The 15823-nt window shown below is 39.1% G+C and overlaps 1 protein-coding gene across 1 annotated transcript; it reads left to right on the top strand.

Annotated features, from left to right (window-relative positions):
• The first annotated feature begins 6888 nt into the window (after positions 1–6888).
• On the top strand, positions 6889–15613 carry nop16 (NOP16 nucleolar protein homolog (yeast)). Its single transcript, XM_061962665.2, has 5 exons — positions 6889–7098; positions 7624–7732; positions 10772–10838; positions 10964–11070; positions 13288–15613. The coding sequence occupies exons 1-5, from the start codon at positions 6992–6994 to the stop codon at positions 13429–13431; spliced, it is 534 nt and encodes a 177-aa protein (XP_061818649.1). The 5' UTR covers positions 6889–6991; the 3' UTR covers positions 13432–15613.
• Positions 15614–15823: the final 210 nt, after the last annotated feature.

Raw genomic sequence — 15823 nt, 5'->3', positions numbered from 1 at the left:
AATGGACACTATTGGTGAGAATTATTTTTGAAATATTGATAATAATGTAATTTGGCTTTTGTTTGCATAAACATTCCACAGGATGGTGCCACTGCGTGCCTCATAATACAAAGGTCCTGGGTTCGGTCCCTGGGCTAGGGGTCTTTCTGTGTGAAGTTTGCATGTTCTCCCTGTGACTGCGTGGATTCCCTTCGGGTACTCCGGCTTCCTCCCACCTCCAAAGATATGCACCTGAGGATAGGTTGATTGGCAACACTAAATTGGCCCTAGTGTGTGAATGTTGTCTGTCTATCTGTGTTGGCCCTGCGATGAGGTGGCGACTTGTCCAGGTTGCACCCCGCCTTCCGCCCGAATGCAGCAGAGATAGGCTCCAGCAACCCCCCGCGACCCTGACAAGCGGTAGAAAATGGATGGATGGATGGGTGCCACTGTAGCGATGTACACAACGCAAAGGAGTACTACATCGCTACACCACTTTATCTATTTCTAATTCAAAATACAGCGGCAAAAAAGGCTCCAGTAGATTCAGGTGCTCCTACCCCAATTTAACTGTCTATGTTTAGTGCGTGTATGTCACTTGAATAAGAGCCCTCTGGGATGACTCCAACTCAGTGATGTCATTGCTCTTTCACTAAATAAAGCCAATAGAGCTGATTTTGATCCTGATTCTGTGAGAACAGCCTGGGAAATTTGCATAAGGAACGTCTCTCAAACAATCAATCAATCAATCAATGTTTATTTATATAGCCCTAAATCACAAGTGTCTCAAAGGGCTGCACAAGCCACGGTACAGAGCCCACATAAGGGCAAGGAAAAACTCACCCCAGTGGAACAACAAATTACAACTGAATCGGTTCTCATCGTTCACTTGAACGAGCTGTTAAAAAGACTCGACTTGTTCGCGAACGTCACCTTTCTAACGCAGATCTGTACAGATTTGGCAAATGCCCACCCGACTGGCAACTGGACTAGAACATTAGGAAGAGTCAAAAGAAAGCAGCATTTGGATTTATTTTTTTATCTAAAAAATATACATATGGAGAAAGATATAATTTTTTGTATTTATTCATTTTCATTTTATTTATTTATTTGGATTCAATTTTCTGGTTAATGTTTCTGATAAAGTACTGTGGTGGTGTACAAAAATATGAAGACACTTGACATGAACTGGAAAACAAAGTTTTATTTCAATCGTTAGGCCCTTTTCCACCTCAGGAACTTTTTCAGGAATGTTCACACTTATATGTAAATAAGCTTCCCCCTGTGTTTCCACCAAAAAACTACTCTGGTAAATTTAGTTCTTCAGGAACCTTTTGGAGTTCCTGTCCGCTAGGTGGGACTTTTCGAAGCTACCCTGAACGTTTTCGAGGGCGGGCTGTGCTGTCGAACGCTGATTGTTTGAACATCATTGGGGGCGTTCCGAAAACATATTTTTTTAAACACACGGCTAACGCTAAAGCCGATGTATTTGTATTCTTGGCGTGAGATAAACACTGAAATTTACTATTTATATATTGTTATTTACAGCCCTAATTAATTCATCATTTACTGAGAGGACGACTCTCTGACTGTTGGACAATTTGGTACACTTTATTTCATAAATCATATCGTTTTGTACATGATTGCTTTGTATTTCATTTACTTACTTTTTAGTAAAAGAACTGTGACCTAATATTGTCTGTTTATATACATGGTATCAGTGTAGAAATATACTAAACCACTCCTCCATACGTCATCAGCCTGATTTGTATAAACTATCCTGAACTGTGAAGTGACGTTGAAATACAAACCACACACTTCTACAGGAACCAAGAGTTGAACTTTTGGTGGGAAAGGTCCTATTGTTTCTCTCATAATGGAACCTGCAACCATACTGATATTGCATAATTAATGTTCCAGAAACACCTGCATGCTACCTTTTTAAATTTCTGGGGAACACACTGCATTTTGAAAATGCTGACTAACAGTCAAATCTCTTGTCTTTCTGAGAGTATGGAACGACATTGAGATTGAAACTCCCAGAAAATACATCAACACAAGGCCAGAGAGATGCGCTGCTGTGATTGTTGCCAAAGGGGACCACATTAAATATTTGAGAAAAATATAAAAAAATAGACTGGACCGATAACCCAGCAGACACAAGACATTGAAACAAACTTGTTGAATTAGTTCCTGGCATTGAACAACTTAAAATTAATGTAGGAACAACATGCTTTTTGGCAACCTTTAATCAATGTTGGGTTCCGACGTTGATTTGACCATTGAATTTTGGTCATTTCCCAACCAATATTCTACAACACTAATACAACATTGAAACAACAGGCTTTTTGACACCGTTTATTCAATGTCAGGTTGTGACGTTGATTTGACCATTGAAATGTGGTAATTTCGTCAATGTGAATACAGTGTTAGATATCAATGTTGTCTCAATTTACAACATTGTTTTAAGATCAGTTTTAAAAGACATGTATATATAATCAACATATCAATTTCTTGTGTCTGCTGGGAAATTTGTAGCTGAAATTGTTGCAGTACTACCTTTGCCTTTACCTTTCATAATGGCATAAAAGGGAAATTCATTCTCTGGAAACAAAACACAATTTTTCTAAGATTTTAACAAGTGTGCTTAAATATTTTTGCACACCACTGCATTTAAATTTTTCACACATACAATTTGTGTTCACATTTGTATTATTTCCTCATTGTTATTCTAGTTGTATTAATACTTTTTATAGCCATAAATAACATTTATCCTCATTATTATTTGTGCATTGTTTTCCTGTATTGTTAAAATGCTCTTGTGTGACAACGTTTTTTTTAGGTGAGGGGAAGTTCCAAGTAGTAATGCCATTGTCAAAGTATTGGGATACGTCGCAGCCTTTTGGAATAGGATAGGATAGACTTTCGAACAGACGTTATTTATCCCACAAGGGGGAAATTATGTGCTTGCAGTGCAGATTCAAAAAGTCCACTAAAATAAGGTAAAAACAACAACATTAAAACAAGAGAGAAACATCAAACAACACAAGAGACGTAAAAGTTATTGTAAAAGCAGAGCTGTTGCAACCAGCTGCCACTTTAGCGCCACCTTTACTACATACAGCTACAAAGTAAAACACAACAAAAAAAATAAACAATACATATTGCACACATGCGATTGCACCAGGCATAGACAGAACCAAAACACCAATTCAACACCCACATACACCGCGGTGGCCTCTGCTTTGCTACACGCCATCGCCTGCTAGGGTCACGGGCAGCACGTCCAGAGACAGGAGCAGACCTAAAGAAGCGACCAAGAGCACCAGCTCCTTCCAAGGCTGCCCATTAACCCTCGGACAATGTCCAGGCCGCATGGATGACCAAATTGTCCAACACACGCTCATCCAGCAAAGGCTCCGTGAAGCTCATCCATCCTGACGTCAACGCCAGCCTCGCAGCCCCCGCCTCTTCCTTTACATCGCTTCCGGTCTCGCTACGCGTACTCCGGTGTGGCAGAGAGCCAGCAGCTGGTCTCCAGTGCAAACATGGCCATGGCCAAAAGGTTCACCCAGCCCGATCCAAAAGTCTACCCAAAAGCACACATCTTATGTTCTAAGTGCTACCAGTGATTGTTTTCTTGGTAAAAGAAAAAAGAAAACTAAGGAATCGTACAAGAACTATAATAACAAGCCAGGAACGGTTTCTAAAGCTTCGCCTCCATTCAAAGAGCCATGAATCCCATCTCTAATGTTGAGGCTCACAGGTAATGAGGCTGTAATTATATCAAACTACTTTCTAAGCATACACATTTCCCCTGTACTGTCCTTCGCCACTAGAGGGCACACTTAGCTGAGGATTGCTATGGTATGTTGCACAGTGTCAACTATAGTTTTAGTGCCTGATTAATTATTTTCTCTGGAATTCAGACTCATGTTTACTAAACCCATCCGTGACTGCTCAGACCTTCCTACCTTCAAAAGCCTTCTCAAAACACACCTCTTCAGATCTGCTTTTAACCTAAGACTCTTGAACGCATCATAATTAAACCCCTCAACTCCCCCCAAAATGGATTAACTCGCTGGAACAAAAAAGACAATATAACATACATCCATAAACGTGGACGCATGTGAAAAAGTACAATATATTTATCCGTACAGTAATCTGTTTATTTATTTATATATATTTATATATATTTATTTATTTTATATATATATATTATATATATTATTTATATATATTTATTTATACAGTATATGCACCTTTCTGCTTTTTTATCCTGCACTACCATGAGCTTATGTAACGAAATTTCGTTTTTATCTGTGCTGTAAAGTTCAAATTTGAATGACAATAAAAAGGAAGTCTAAGTCTAAGTCTAAGTCTAACCTGTGATTAGTGTTCTGTGTCTTATAATGTCCAGTGTTATTATGTATTTTACTATGTACTGCTTTTATATTTCCTGTATTATGTATTATTACTTTGAACTGTTTTATATTTTAATTTTTATCCCATAAAGCGTCTTTGAGTACCCGGAAAAGCGCTATACCAAATAAAATGTATTATTATTATTATTATAATATTATTGAAAGATATATTTTAACCTAAATGCAAGGGCATTACACGAACAATTCATATCTCTTTAGCTCCTGATCTGGTGTTAGCATGGATGCACCGCTTCAAATCCAAAATCAATAGAACACGACTCTGAAGCACATACTTTTTGTGGCGTGTCTCACTCGGAGAGATCAATGAAAGCACCACAGCATTTTTAAAGATGCATTAGGAAACACTTTTACCGTTTACGGCCTCGTACAGGGTGACGTCAGCGCCTCAAAGGTTGTAAGCTTGATAGACTTATTGATCGGCTCAGTAGTTGCTTATGTTGTTATGATGCACAAGCCAGTTGGTGTTTATGAAGAATGTTTGCAATAATCCTCAACACTTTTATCAATTAAATAGTTGCATCTTGGTCTCATTAGTGTTTAACAATTAGCTTGTTTAGGTTTAATACGAAGGTCCTGAGTAGTCTTGGGTTCAATCCCGGGCTCGGGATCTTTCTGTGTGGAGTTTGCATGTTCTCCCCGTGACTGCGTGGGTTCCCTCCGGGTACTCCGGCTTCCTCCCACTTCCAAAGACATGCACCTGGGGATAAGTTGATTGGCAACACTAAATTGGCCCTAGTGTGTGAATGTGAGTGTGAATGTTGTCTGTCTATCTATGTTGGCCCTGCGATGAGGTGGCGACTTGTCCAGGGTGTACCCCGCCTTCCGCCCGATTGTAGCTGAGATAGGCTCCAGCGCCCCCCGCGACCCCAAAAGGGAATAAGCGGTAGAAAATGGATGGATGGAGGTTTAATTTACTCACTTTGTGGAATTGCTTTTACGTGACATTCATGTACTGTATACCGTATATTACCAAATAAACACCCTTGGGCAAATATGTTTACAATAGCTTTTACATTAAAAGTTTTTTGTACGAAAAAAAAATACTGGACAGTAACCATTTTAACCAAATAATGACCTGGTGCAGGCTGGTGCAAAAATAAATAAAAGCCTTGTGCAAATAACCACCTGCTTCTTTTAAATACCAGTCTCCAAAATCGATTTTGTGAAATAAACGCCCTATTTGGTAACATACGGTAAGTTATTATCGAGTACACAGTTCTTTGCACAGTCGATTGTCTGTTCTCCAGTGCAGTGGTCCCCAACCACCGGTTCGGGTACCGGTACCGGTCCGTGACGCATTGGCTACTGGGCCGCAGAGAAACATTAAATAATTTATTAACAACTGCATTTTCTCCGACTTAACTTTTGTCAACAGGTGTAAAAGAAAGGGCATCTCTATCCTCCTTCAAAACCGCCCTAAAAGAACACCTCCACGCAACTGCATCCTACCTCCCCGGTTTGTAAATAATCAAATGTAAATAATCAAATGTAGATACTTATTCTTATGCTTTCTGATCTCTTTCTCTATGTCCACTACTTGCTGTACATATCCTACCAAGTCAGTCCTACACTGTTCCAATGTCCATTTCTCTGATGATGCAATTGTTGATGACTGAAGTGTTGATATCAACCAAACATAACCCCCCCCCCCCCCTCCACATTCCACACCCCGGATTGTAAATAATGTAAATAATTCAATGTATGTACTCTGATGATTATCTTGTGTGATGACTGTATTATGATGATAGTATATATCTGTATCATGAATCAATTTAAGTGGACCCGACTTTAACAAGTTGAAAAACTTATTCGGGTGTTACCATTTAGTGGTCAATTGTACGGAATATGTACTTCACTGTGCAATCTACTAATAAAAGTTTCAATCAATCAATCAAAGTCTATCCCACGAGACACACCAATAAGCTTGTTTATAGATGTACAATACAACTCATCATAGGAAGCTGCCATTTGTTATAACTTTTGGGACATGATACATTGCACATTAATGAACATATAAAATATAAATGTGACAGATTGTAGCCAAAGGCTGATTTCCATTTGCAGTTCCCAGCAGGTTGATGGTAACCTGCTGGGGATCTCATTGCAAAGAAACAAGCCCAAGGCTCCCACTAATTCAGTGTTATAGAGAGTTGTATTTTTCATGCACTTATTTTTGCTGTATTTATCTGGCACAAGTGGAAAGCCGGTTCCTGGAAATAATGCCTACATTAAACTGGTCCGTGGTGCAAAAAGGTTGGGGACCACTGCCTTAGTGGATAACGTTGATAACTGCAGCCTTGGTAATCAATTTAAAAAAATCTTGAAAAAAAACTGCAAATCTTTATAAAAATATATATTATTTTATTTACTCGTAAAGTTTTGTGGTGTAGTATCGATTACTAAGGAAGAATAAGAGAAAAAAAACCTTCGGAAAAACGAAATCGTTGGTTGGGGGAAATCACATGACCGGAACTAAACACACGCACATCCTGTCTCTCCACGTTGCCTTACATTGCCAAAGATAACACGTATTACTTATCGCTGTGAGTAAAACGCAAATTTAAGTCATGGCGAACACCAAGCGGTCTAACAAGAGAAAGAAGTTCGATTATAATAAAGACAGGAAGAACCTGAAGAGCAGGTCCATAAAGAAAGCCAACCCGAGGATAGAAATGTAAGCATGGTAGCTAATGCTAGCTGTTAACCGATCTGCTTTCAAGTACTCTCGCAGTAAACGTGTTGTTGTGTTAGCAGCTTGTTTGCTATTCTGTGACATATTTGTGCTACACAACTTATTGTACTACTCTCATGCCAATCTTTATCTCAAATTGTGGACTTTTTTGTAAAAACAAATAGCGACCCAATAAATGGTGTAGACTGGCACCATCTCGTTGATCTACTTCTATATTATTATTTTTCTTTCTTTAGTTTATTACGAACATTAACACACGTAAAGCATAATACATCACACAATTCCATATAATTTCGCTTTACATCATGTCCGAAAAGGAGTAGGAAGAAGCAAAGCTTATTTAATCCTACCCCTTTCCCACACTTCATAGCGTTTACAAATACATATGTTCATTTACTGACTTCTTTTTGTAGTACAATGACATCCGTGAATGATTAATATGTCGAATAGTCCTTCGGTTTTTGTCTGCACTATAATGTGTTTACTTATGTTTGTTTACTTTCACAGGAAAGACATTCGAAATGCATGGGACCAAAGGAAGTCCACATCCACGAACCTGAGGGAGATGGGGCTGTCATTTGATCCAAATCGCAGTTTACCAATCAAGAAAGATGGTGTAAGTACTGTAGAGCTGGGCAATATGGCTGAAAACTGTATCACGATGTAAGTGTTTTATATCGGGCGATATCGATAGTTGGTAAAAAAAAAAAAAAAAAAAAAAAGACCTACAGAAAATACAGACCTGGAGAAAAATGTAGCAAATGTAAACCTTTTTATTTGAAATGCAACTTTCGTCTGATTATAATCTCCTCCGCTATCAACGCAGAAAGGAAATGAATACAGTCATAGAAAACACTCAATGTAAACTCAATTCTAAAATCACAATGAACACTTAACAATTACCTCTTAAAAATTAAGTGCACAAGTAATGAATATTTAAGAAAAGCTTGCTGAAGTGTAACAAAAAATGCAAAGTGTGAAAATGTAAAAGTAGAGAAACCTGAAAAGAACTCTTATTTTATTTTTTCCCCAGGTTTAGTGTCAGGAATTGAAGGCCATGTCTACATTAAGCCGGATAACTTTAAGGTTCCCCTTAGGGCTGGGCGATATATCGATATACTCGATATATCGCGGGTTTGTCTCTGTGCGATATAGAAAATGACTATATCGTGATATTCGAGTATACGTTCTGACGCAGTCACTTTTAGCTGCAGGCATTACACTACAGGCTCTTCTCACTCTTTCTAGTCTCTCCTTCTCACATACGTATACGCCCTCGCTGAGCAGAGAGGTAGCAGCATGGCTAAAGTTAGCTGTGGTGCGAGTGGTAATACGAGAGAAAGAAGGTGCGAATCTGGTAACAAATGAAGGAAGAATTAATTCCTAAGAAAAACAGCACAGGGTCCATCATCTGGCGGTGGTTTGGCTTCAAGTGGTAATATGTCAAACAGACAACCATAATTTGTCAAGTGTGGGGCGAAAGCGTTGCTACAAAAAGTAGCATTATTGCTAATATGTAGCATCATTTGAAATGTCACCCGCTAGAGAATGAAGAGTGCTTACTTCGCACGTCAACGTCTCCGTTCGGTGCCACACCAACAAAATGCAGAGGCAACTATTTCCACATCAACACCGTATGAAAAAAATAGTCCACGACATAAGGAGATAACGTCCCCCGGAACCTACCACATAGCGAAGGACGTACACAATTTGATTTTCTATTATGCAGCTAATTTTTATTTGACAGTTATTGAAAGATCTTGTGTGACATCATGCACAAAAGTGCACTTTATTTGTTTTAAACTATTTTAGTGGCGTTCTGTACAAAAAGGGCACTTTAATTTAGTGTTGTTTTGATTTGTCATCTTGAGGACATCATGCACAAAAGTGCACTCATAGCTTGTTTTAAAATGTCTCTGACAATCTTGCACGTTCTGTTTTGAAATTACATGAATGTTTGTGCCACAGCTTAATAACTGTTTAATAAATACAGTGTTGGTCAATTGACTTAGTTGGATTTCCCTCTCTGCATGACAGTTTAAAATGAGCATATATTAATGCAGTATGAACAAGAATGTTTTAATGTAGACACATAGAATCATCATACTGCTGTGATTATATGCATCAAGTGTTCATTCAAGGCTAAGGCAAAATATCGAGATATGTATCGTGTGTCGCGATATTGCCTAAAAATATCGAGATATTAAAAAAAGGCCATATCGCCCAGCCCTAGTTCCCCTCCTTGGATAATTTTTTACACAGATAAGTGCGCCGTGTATTTCTCGAATCTCCAGCTCTTAGCTTTGTATGGACTCATCGATCGTTTACAAACTGAGTTCGGAGAGGAAGTGATGCCAGAAAGACTGCACCCAACACAGGAAGTGACGTCAGAAAGAACGTGCCACAGCCAGCTTCATAACAGACGCTTGTGGAAATCACACATGAATACCTTAAAAGAAGGATACGCGCAATTGCAGCTATTTCGGATACAACACATCTCAGACGACAACATAGCAATGTTGAGCGACGGTTTTGGATAAGGCCTGGTGGGATATGTTTGTCAACGAGTGTGTTGTGCCTGAAAATTTGTCGGCGCCGAGCGGTAGTTGATAAGGTTCTTTTTCTCTATCTTGTTATGTGACATTCATCCTCCGCTGTTGCCATTTCTAATATAAAGTAGTGTAAAGTTCTTACTTATCTCCGTCAGTAAACTCGCCATGAAAGCGCTAAAACATACTGGCGTAGTGAGTTTACATTATTCACCCAAGGAACTTTAGTTATTAGAGTTCCGGTCGGACGGTTTTTCACGGGACACATTTCCGGTGTGGTTGTTTCTGGATGAGGAGATGCTCCTCCGTTTCTGATTTAAGTAAAGTTTGAATGTCATTAAAACAGTTAGCGCCATCTTTTGACACTTCTTCCACCCCCGTCCTTGCACGCTACAACACTACAACAAAGATGACGGGGAGAAGAAGCTGCCACGTAAATAAGACCGCCCACAAAACGGCGCATCCGGCAGCGACTGTCAGAAAGCGACTGGAAGATGATCTGTAAAACATAATCTATGCAACATTTTGACCAAAGAACCACCATTATATGTTATGTAGACCACAAGGAAGTGTTTTCAATTCACAAAAAAAAATAATGATATGACTCCTTTAATGTGCCTAATACATGAAAAAGGACCATTCATCTGCAGTGCGCCTTATAATCCGGTGCGCCCTATGGTCCGAAAAATACGGTACTGGTTTGAAATTACTTGTTACTGAAAAACATGGTCATTTTAAACCAACCGGCATCGTTGTATATATGATATACTTGATAATTCTCTGGACATGTGTATTGGCGTTCAAAATATCCAGTATTAATTTAAAAATGAGAAAAGAGGAACTATATTCTATAGTTGTATGTGGTTGCTTCAATGCAAGCAACACTCCCTTTTTAAAAATGTCTTTATAATAGATTATATCTTGCAAATTGTTTTAAATTGCTTGAAATATGTTGTATATTCAATTAAATTACACTTTTGGAAAGGGTGCACCTGGAAGTTCCTCTACTTGGCCATAAGAGGGCAACAGAGTATTGTATTTGCTGTTGAACATTGGAACATACGGTAACTGTTTTCTCACAATTATTTGTATTCACTTATTTCCAGTTCTTTGGTCCAAGAAAAGAGACAAAAGCACCCGTCAACATTGTGACCAAACCCTATGTTGTCAACCGTAAGTTTTGGTGCCCTTTTGCACTACTACACTTCTAGCTTTTCTCTTTCTTAGAATCCTAGTGGGCATAAATGCACCATGTGAGTCTGTGCTGCGAAACAAACTGAAAACATGTTCTGTTCCAGGGTTGGAGCAGGAGGCCAGCCTGCCGGGCAAAGACACCAAGACGTTATCTTCCGACTTGGTCGAGTATGTTCAACATATGATCCGAGAACACAAAGACAACTATAAGGTGAGCGTGAGATCAACAGCATTGGATACTTGCGGTCCCCACCATCAGTTGTTGTCATAGGGGTGGTCATGGTGATGTTATGCTTTTTCACAAAACAGGGTATTCTTCCAAAGTTCTACAAATTGGAAAAAGGCACCTGTATGTGAAATGTGTGGTTTTAAGCATTGAGAAAGAAAATACAGTGCATCCAGAAAGTATTCACAACGCTTCACTTTTTCCACATTTTGTTATGTTACAGCTTTATTCTAAAATGGAATACATTCATTTATGTCCTCAAAACTCTACACACAATAAATACCCCATAATGACAATGTGAAAACGTTTTTTGAGTATTTTGCAAATGTATTTAAACTAAAATACTAAGAAATCACATGTCCATAAGTATTCACAGCATTTGCCATGAAGTTCAAAAGTGAGATCCTGTTTCAACTGATCATCCTTGAGATTGAGCACAGGTCAACTCTAATTAAGATGTAACTTAATTAGAGTTGACCTGTACTCAATACTTTGTTGATGCGCCTCTTCAATCAGATTCAAGTCTGGCTTCTGGCTCCGAGTGCCACCCACACTGTTTTAAATGTAACTTAGATAATGGGTTCACTATGTAAAGCGCTTTGAGTCACTAGAGAGAAGCGCTGTATAAATGTACTTCACCGATTTTGCAACAAGAGGTTCCAAGAAAATTTTTATTTTTGGTAATCAAAACTTAAATATCTGGTTGACACCTTAACTTTATATGTCAAAACAAGTTATTAATATTCTGTTTGTAAAAAACCAAAAAACTAATCAAATACAGTTGCCAATGCTAATTTTGTTACGAGGCTACTAGACGTTTATTATCATATATATTCACTGTTACAAGTGGCCCTCTAAGGGCAGCCATAATTGTGATGAGGCCCTCAATATAAACAGGTTTGACAACCCTGTCCTATGGTAAACTTTGTATTGAAACCAGAACACCTTTTTAGTATGTCTGTCAGATGATTATTTTTTTAAATCAGATTAATCATATTTTGGAATTTGGATACATCATTATTAATCACAGGTGATTGCTCGCTTGTTTAACTGCAATCACCTTTAAGAAAATACCTCAATATTTGTACACAAATGCATTATTGGCACATTGTCATCCAGGAACATTTTTACAACATTTTACTTGAATGCATATCATTTATTTGCACAAAACTGTGTGGGGAAAAAAAAGAAGTTTGAAGAAAAATTACAAAAATAAGTTAAATTAGTCTCCTTGCTCGTCGTTGTGGCTTGTGCAGCCCTTTGAGACACTCGTGATTTAGGGCTATATAAATAAACTTTGATTGATTGATTACTAGAGATGTCCGATAATATCGGACTGCCTATATTATCGGCCGATAAATGCTTTAAAATGTAATATCGGAAATTATCGGTATCGGTTTCAAAAGTAAAATTTATGACTTTTTAAAACGCCGCTGTGTATACGGACGTAGGGGGAAGTACAGAGCGCCAATAAACCTTAAAGGCACTGCCTTTGCGTGCCGGCCCAATCACATAATATCTACGGCTTTTCACACACACAAGTGAATGCAAAGCATACCTGGTCAACAGCCATACAGGTCACACTGAGGGTGGCTGTATAAACAACTTTAACACTGTTACAAATATGCGCCACACTGAACCCACACGAAACAAGAATGACAAACACATTTTAGGAGAACATCCGCACCGTAACACAACAGAATAAATACCCAGAACCCCTTGCAGCACTAACTCTTCCGGGACGCTACAATATCTCCCCCCCCCTCCCCTCCCTCAAGTGGCTCTTGAAATATTACCTGCACTGTTGGTAAAGGTTTTCAACAGGTAGAGCCTTAAAGTGAATTAATAATTTTTAAATTTTTTGAGATTGGCACAACTTCACGGTCAACCAGCATACCAAGTAGGTAGTGTTTAATTGTGGATGTTTTACCATATTACAACTTTGCGCCAAGGATGAAGCTAAAGCACAAATGTACGTGTTGTTCCTTCAAGGCCGCTGGAACTACAGATTGAAAAGACACGCTGGAGAGCATATTGTACAAACCACCCAAGTGTTTAACTCGGTGTGGTATGCAGCCCATTAAAAATACTTTATTCACACTGATTTTTTTATGGTTTTCAACAGCATGATCCTCAATACAATTCTTGGAATATCTTTTCCTTGGTTTCACCAATTTGACTTGCTACTGTGTTCACTCGTAGGCAATGGCCCGCGACGAGAAGAACTACTATCAAGACACACCCAAACAGATCAAGAGGAAAATTAACGAGTACAAGCGCTGCCACTCTGCGCACTATGACTCTTTCATCAGCTCGCTCGTCTCCCCTGAGCCGACGATCCAGTGAGGACATTACAGACTCCACAAGTGAGAGTACAAACATTTTTCGGAACGCTAAATGGGTGAGATCATTGCTAAACTAGTCAGGAGTTACTGTCGGCGTCTGCTGCAGGCGTTAGCTTGATGTGAAATCACAATTCCACATAAGGACTGAGAAATGTGTGTGTGGAGAACTATATTTATGAATTTTATTACAGATGATTGTTGACAGCAAAACCTCCAGTAAAAAAAAAATACATTAACCAATAAGAGGTCCATCAAAATTAAAAGAAAAAAACTTTCACCGGTCACCAATGACAAAATATGTCTGCTTCCCAAAACACTTTTTTTTTTTAAATTTTTTTTACACAAGTCAGTGTGGGCAGCACGGTGTCACAGGGGTTAGTGCGTGTGCCTCGCTCCTAGTGGGTTCCATCCCCGGGCTCGGGGTCTTTTTGTGTAAAGTCTGCATGTTCTCCCCGTGACTGCGTGGGTTCCCCCCGGGTACTCCGGCTTCCTCCCACTTCCAAACACACCCGGGGATAGGTTGATTGGCAACACTAAATTGTCCCTAGTGTGTGAATGTTGTCTATCTGTGTTGGCCCTGCGATTAGTTGGCGACTTGTCCAGGGTGTACCCCGCCTTCTGCCCAAGTGCAGCTGGGATAGGCTCCAGCACCCTTCGCGACCCCGAAAGGGACAAGCGGTAGAAGATGGATGGATGGATAAGTCAGTGGCCTAGTAAAGGCCTAGTAAGAAAAGTTAACCCAGAACTTTAGCCTGAAAGGGTCCTTTTAAATATCCTCACAATATACAGGTATTATGGTTAATACCGGTGTATTTTAGAAAAACATTTATATTTGAGAATATACCGCCATACCGGTATCTTTTATGTGCCTTTGTTGCGGCACGCCGCCGTCAGGGGACTCGGCAGACACCGTAGCTGAGTCGGGGTAGGAAAGGTCTAGCACGCGTCTGGAGTTGCTACCGCGCACAGCTGACGTACCTGCACCGTATCTCCGGCGGCTGGCGGGGAGCGAGGCAGCGGCTCCTCTTTATTGACCAGAGGTAACACAAGCCAGGGAAAAGATTCAAAGGAGTAGCCGTCACAGCCGACAAACTGTCCCTGCTAACGCAGCTAAAGCTAGCAAAAATATCCATCCGTCTGTTATCTACCGCTTGTCCCTTTCGGGGTTGCGGGGGTGCTGGAGCCTATCCAAGTTCAGTTGAAACCCTCAATGACGTCACACGTTGCTTGGTAACACACACGCTGCTCTCATAAAACTCTCAACTGCGTAAAGTTATTTAAGTAACGCATTAATTATAAATTACATTGATTAAAGAGTATTTCCATTAGTAATGAAATGTATTTTTTGGTAACTACAATTAATTTTTTTTAAAGTAATTTGCAGAACACTGGTCATTACAGTAATGTGGTGTTGAGTATAAAGTAAACACTTCTCATGTTTTGTTTAAAATACCATAATATACCGTACTGTTTATCGCCATTCGACTTAGAAATACCGGGATATCAGTTTAGGTCCATATCCCCCAGTGTAATATCCTCACTCATTTGTCCCTAATGACAAAACATTGCCAGCTTCCCATCAGTATTGTTTTCCACTTTATATTAGACAATCTTTTGAAATGACTTCAACATGAAGTAAAAATTTATGTTTTTATTTGGAGTATTTACCCTTTAAAGGCAAGTTTGTATACTTAGCTCCACTCCCTTTTTTTAAACATAAGAAATACAACACACAGATGCACCATTATCCAACATCAAAGTCAAGCAATTGTTTTTTTTGTTTGTTTTTAATGAAAGCTTTTTTTCTGCATGCTTTGAATGGAAAAGGTATTGCTCGCTGTTGACAAATACTGAGGAAAATCTATTAAAATGCATGATCACAGTAGTTTAAGGCATATGTGGGATCATTTAGGAACAATATTTTTGTGTAGCTTTTGTCATTTTAGCTGAATTTAAGGACCAGTGATGACTGTTCTAACAACGAATCTTCGACCTACATGTATATTCTTTTAATACAGCCAACATTGCTTGAAAAAACAACCGAATGGTCTTTAGCACCTTAGAAAATAGTGAAATATACTTTGGACAAGCGGTAGAAAATGGATGGATGGACTTTATTATAATCTTTCAAGTCTACTGTGTGCTTTGATATGTCCTAATAAAATGTTTCCACAATCAATGTTCATATTGTGTCACAGAGCAGCTATGTCACACTTGCAATTCATAACAAACTTGATCTTTTATTTGCACTAAACAATGACTAACCTGCTCTATGAAACCTGCTGCTTGTGGAACTTTGCCCAGTCAAACAAGAAGTATAGTATACCGGTAGATGGTATGGATTGATGCTTGTGTTTGCACTGGTATGAACAATGTCACAACGTGTGTACATA

This window comes from Nerophis lumbriciformis, linkage group LG09 (genome assembly GCF_033978685.3).
Source record: "Nerophis lumbriciformis linkage group LG09, RoL_Nlum_v2.1, whole genome shotgun sequence".
Taxonomy (NCBI): Eukaryota; Metazoa; Chordata; class Actinopteri; order Syngnathiformes; family Syngnathidae; genus Nerophis; species Nerophis lumbriciformis.
The sequence above is the reverse complement of the archived record's forward strand: the minus strand, read 5'-3'. Positions and strand labels throughout refer to the sequence as shown.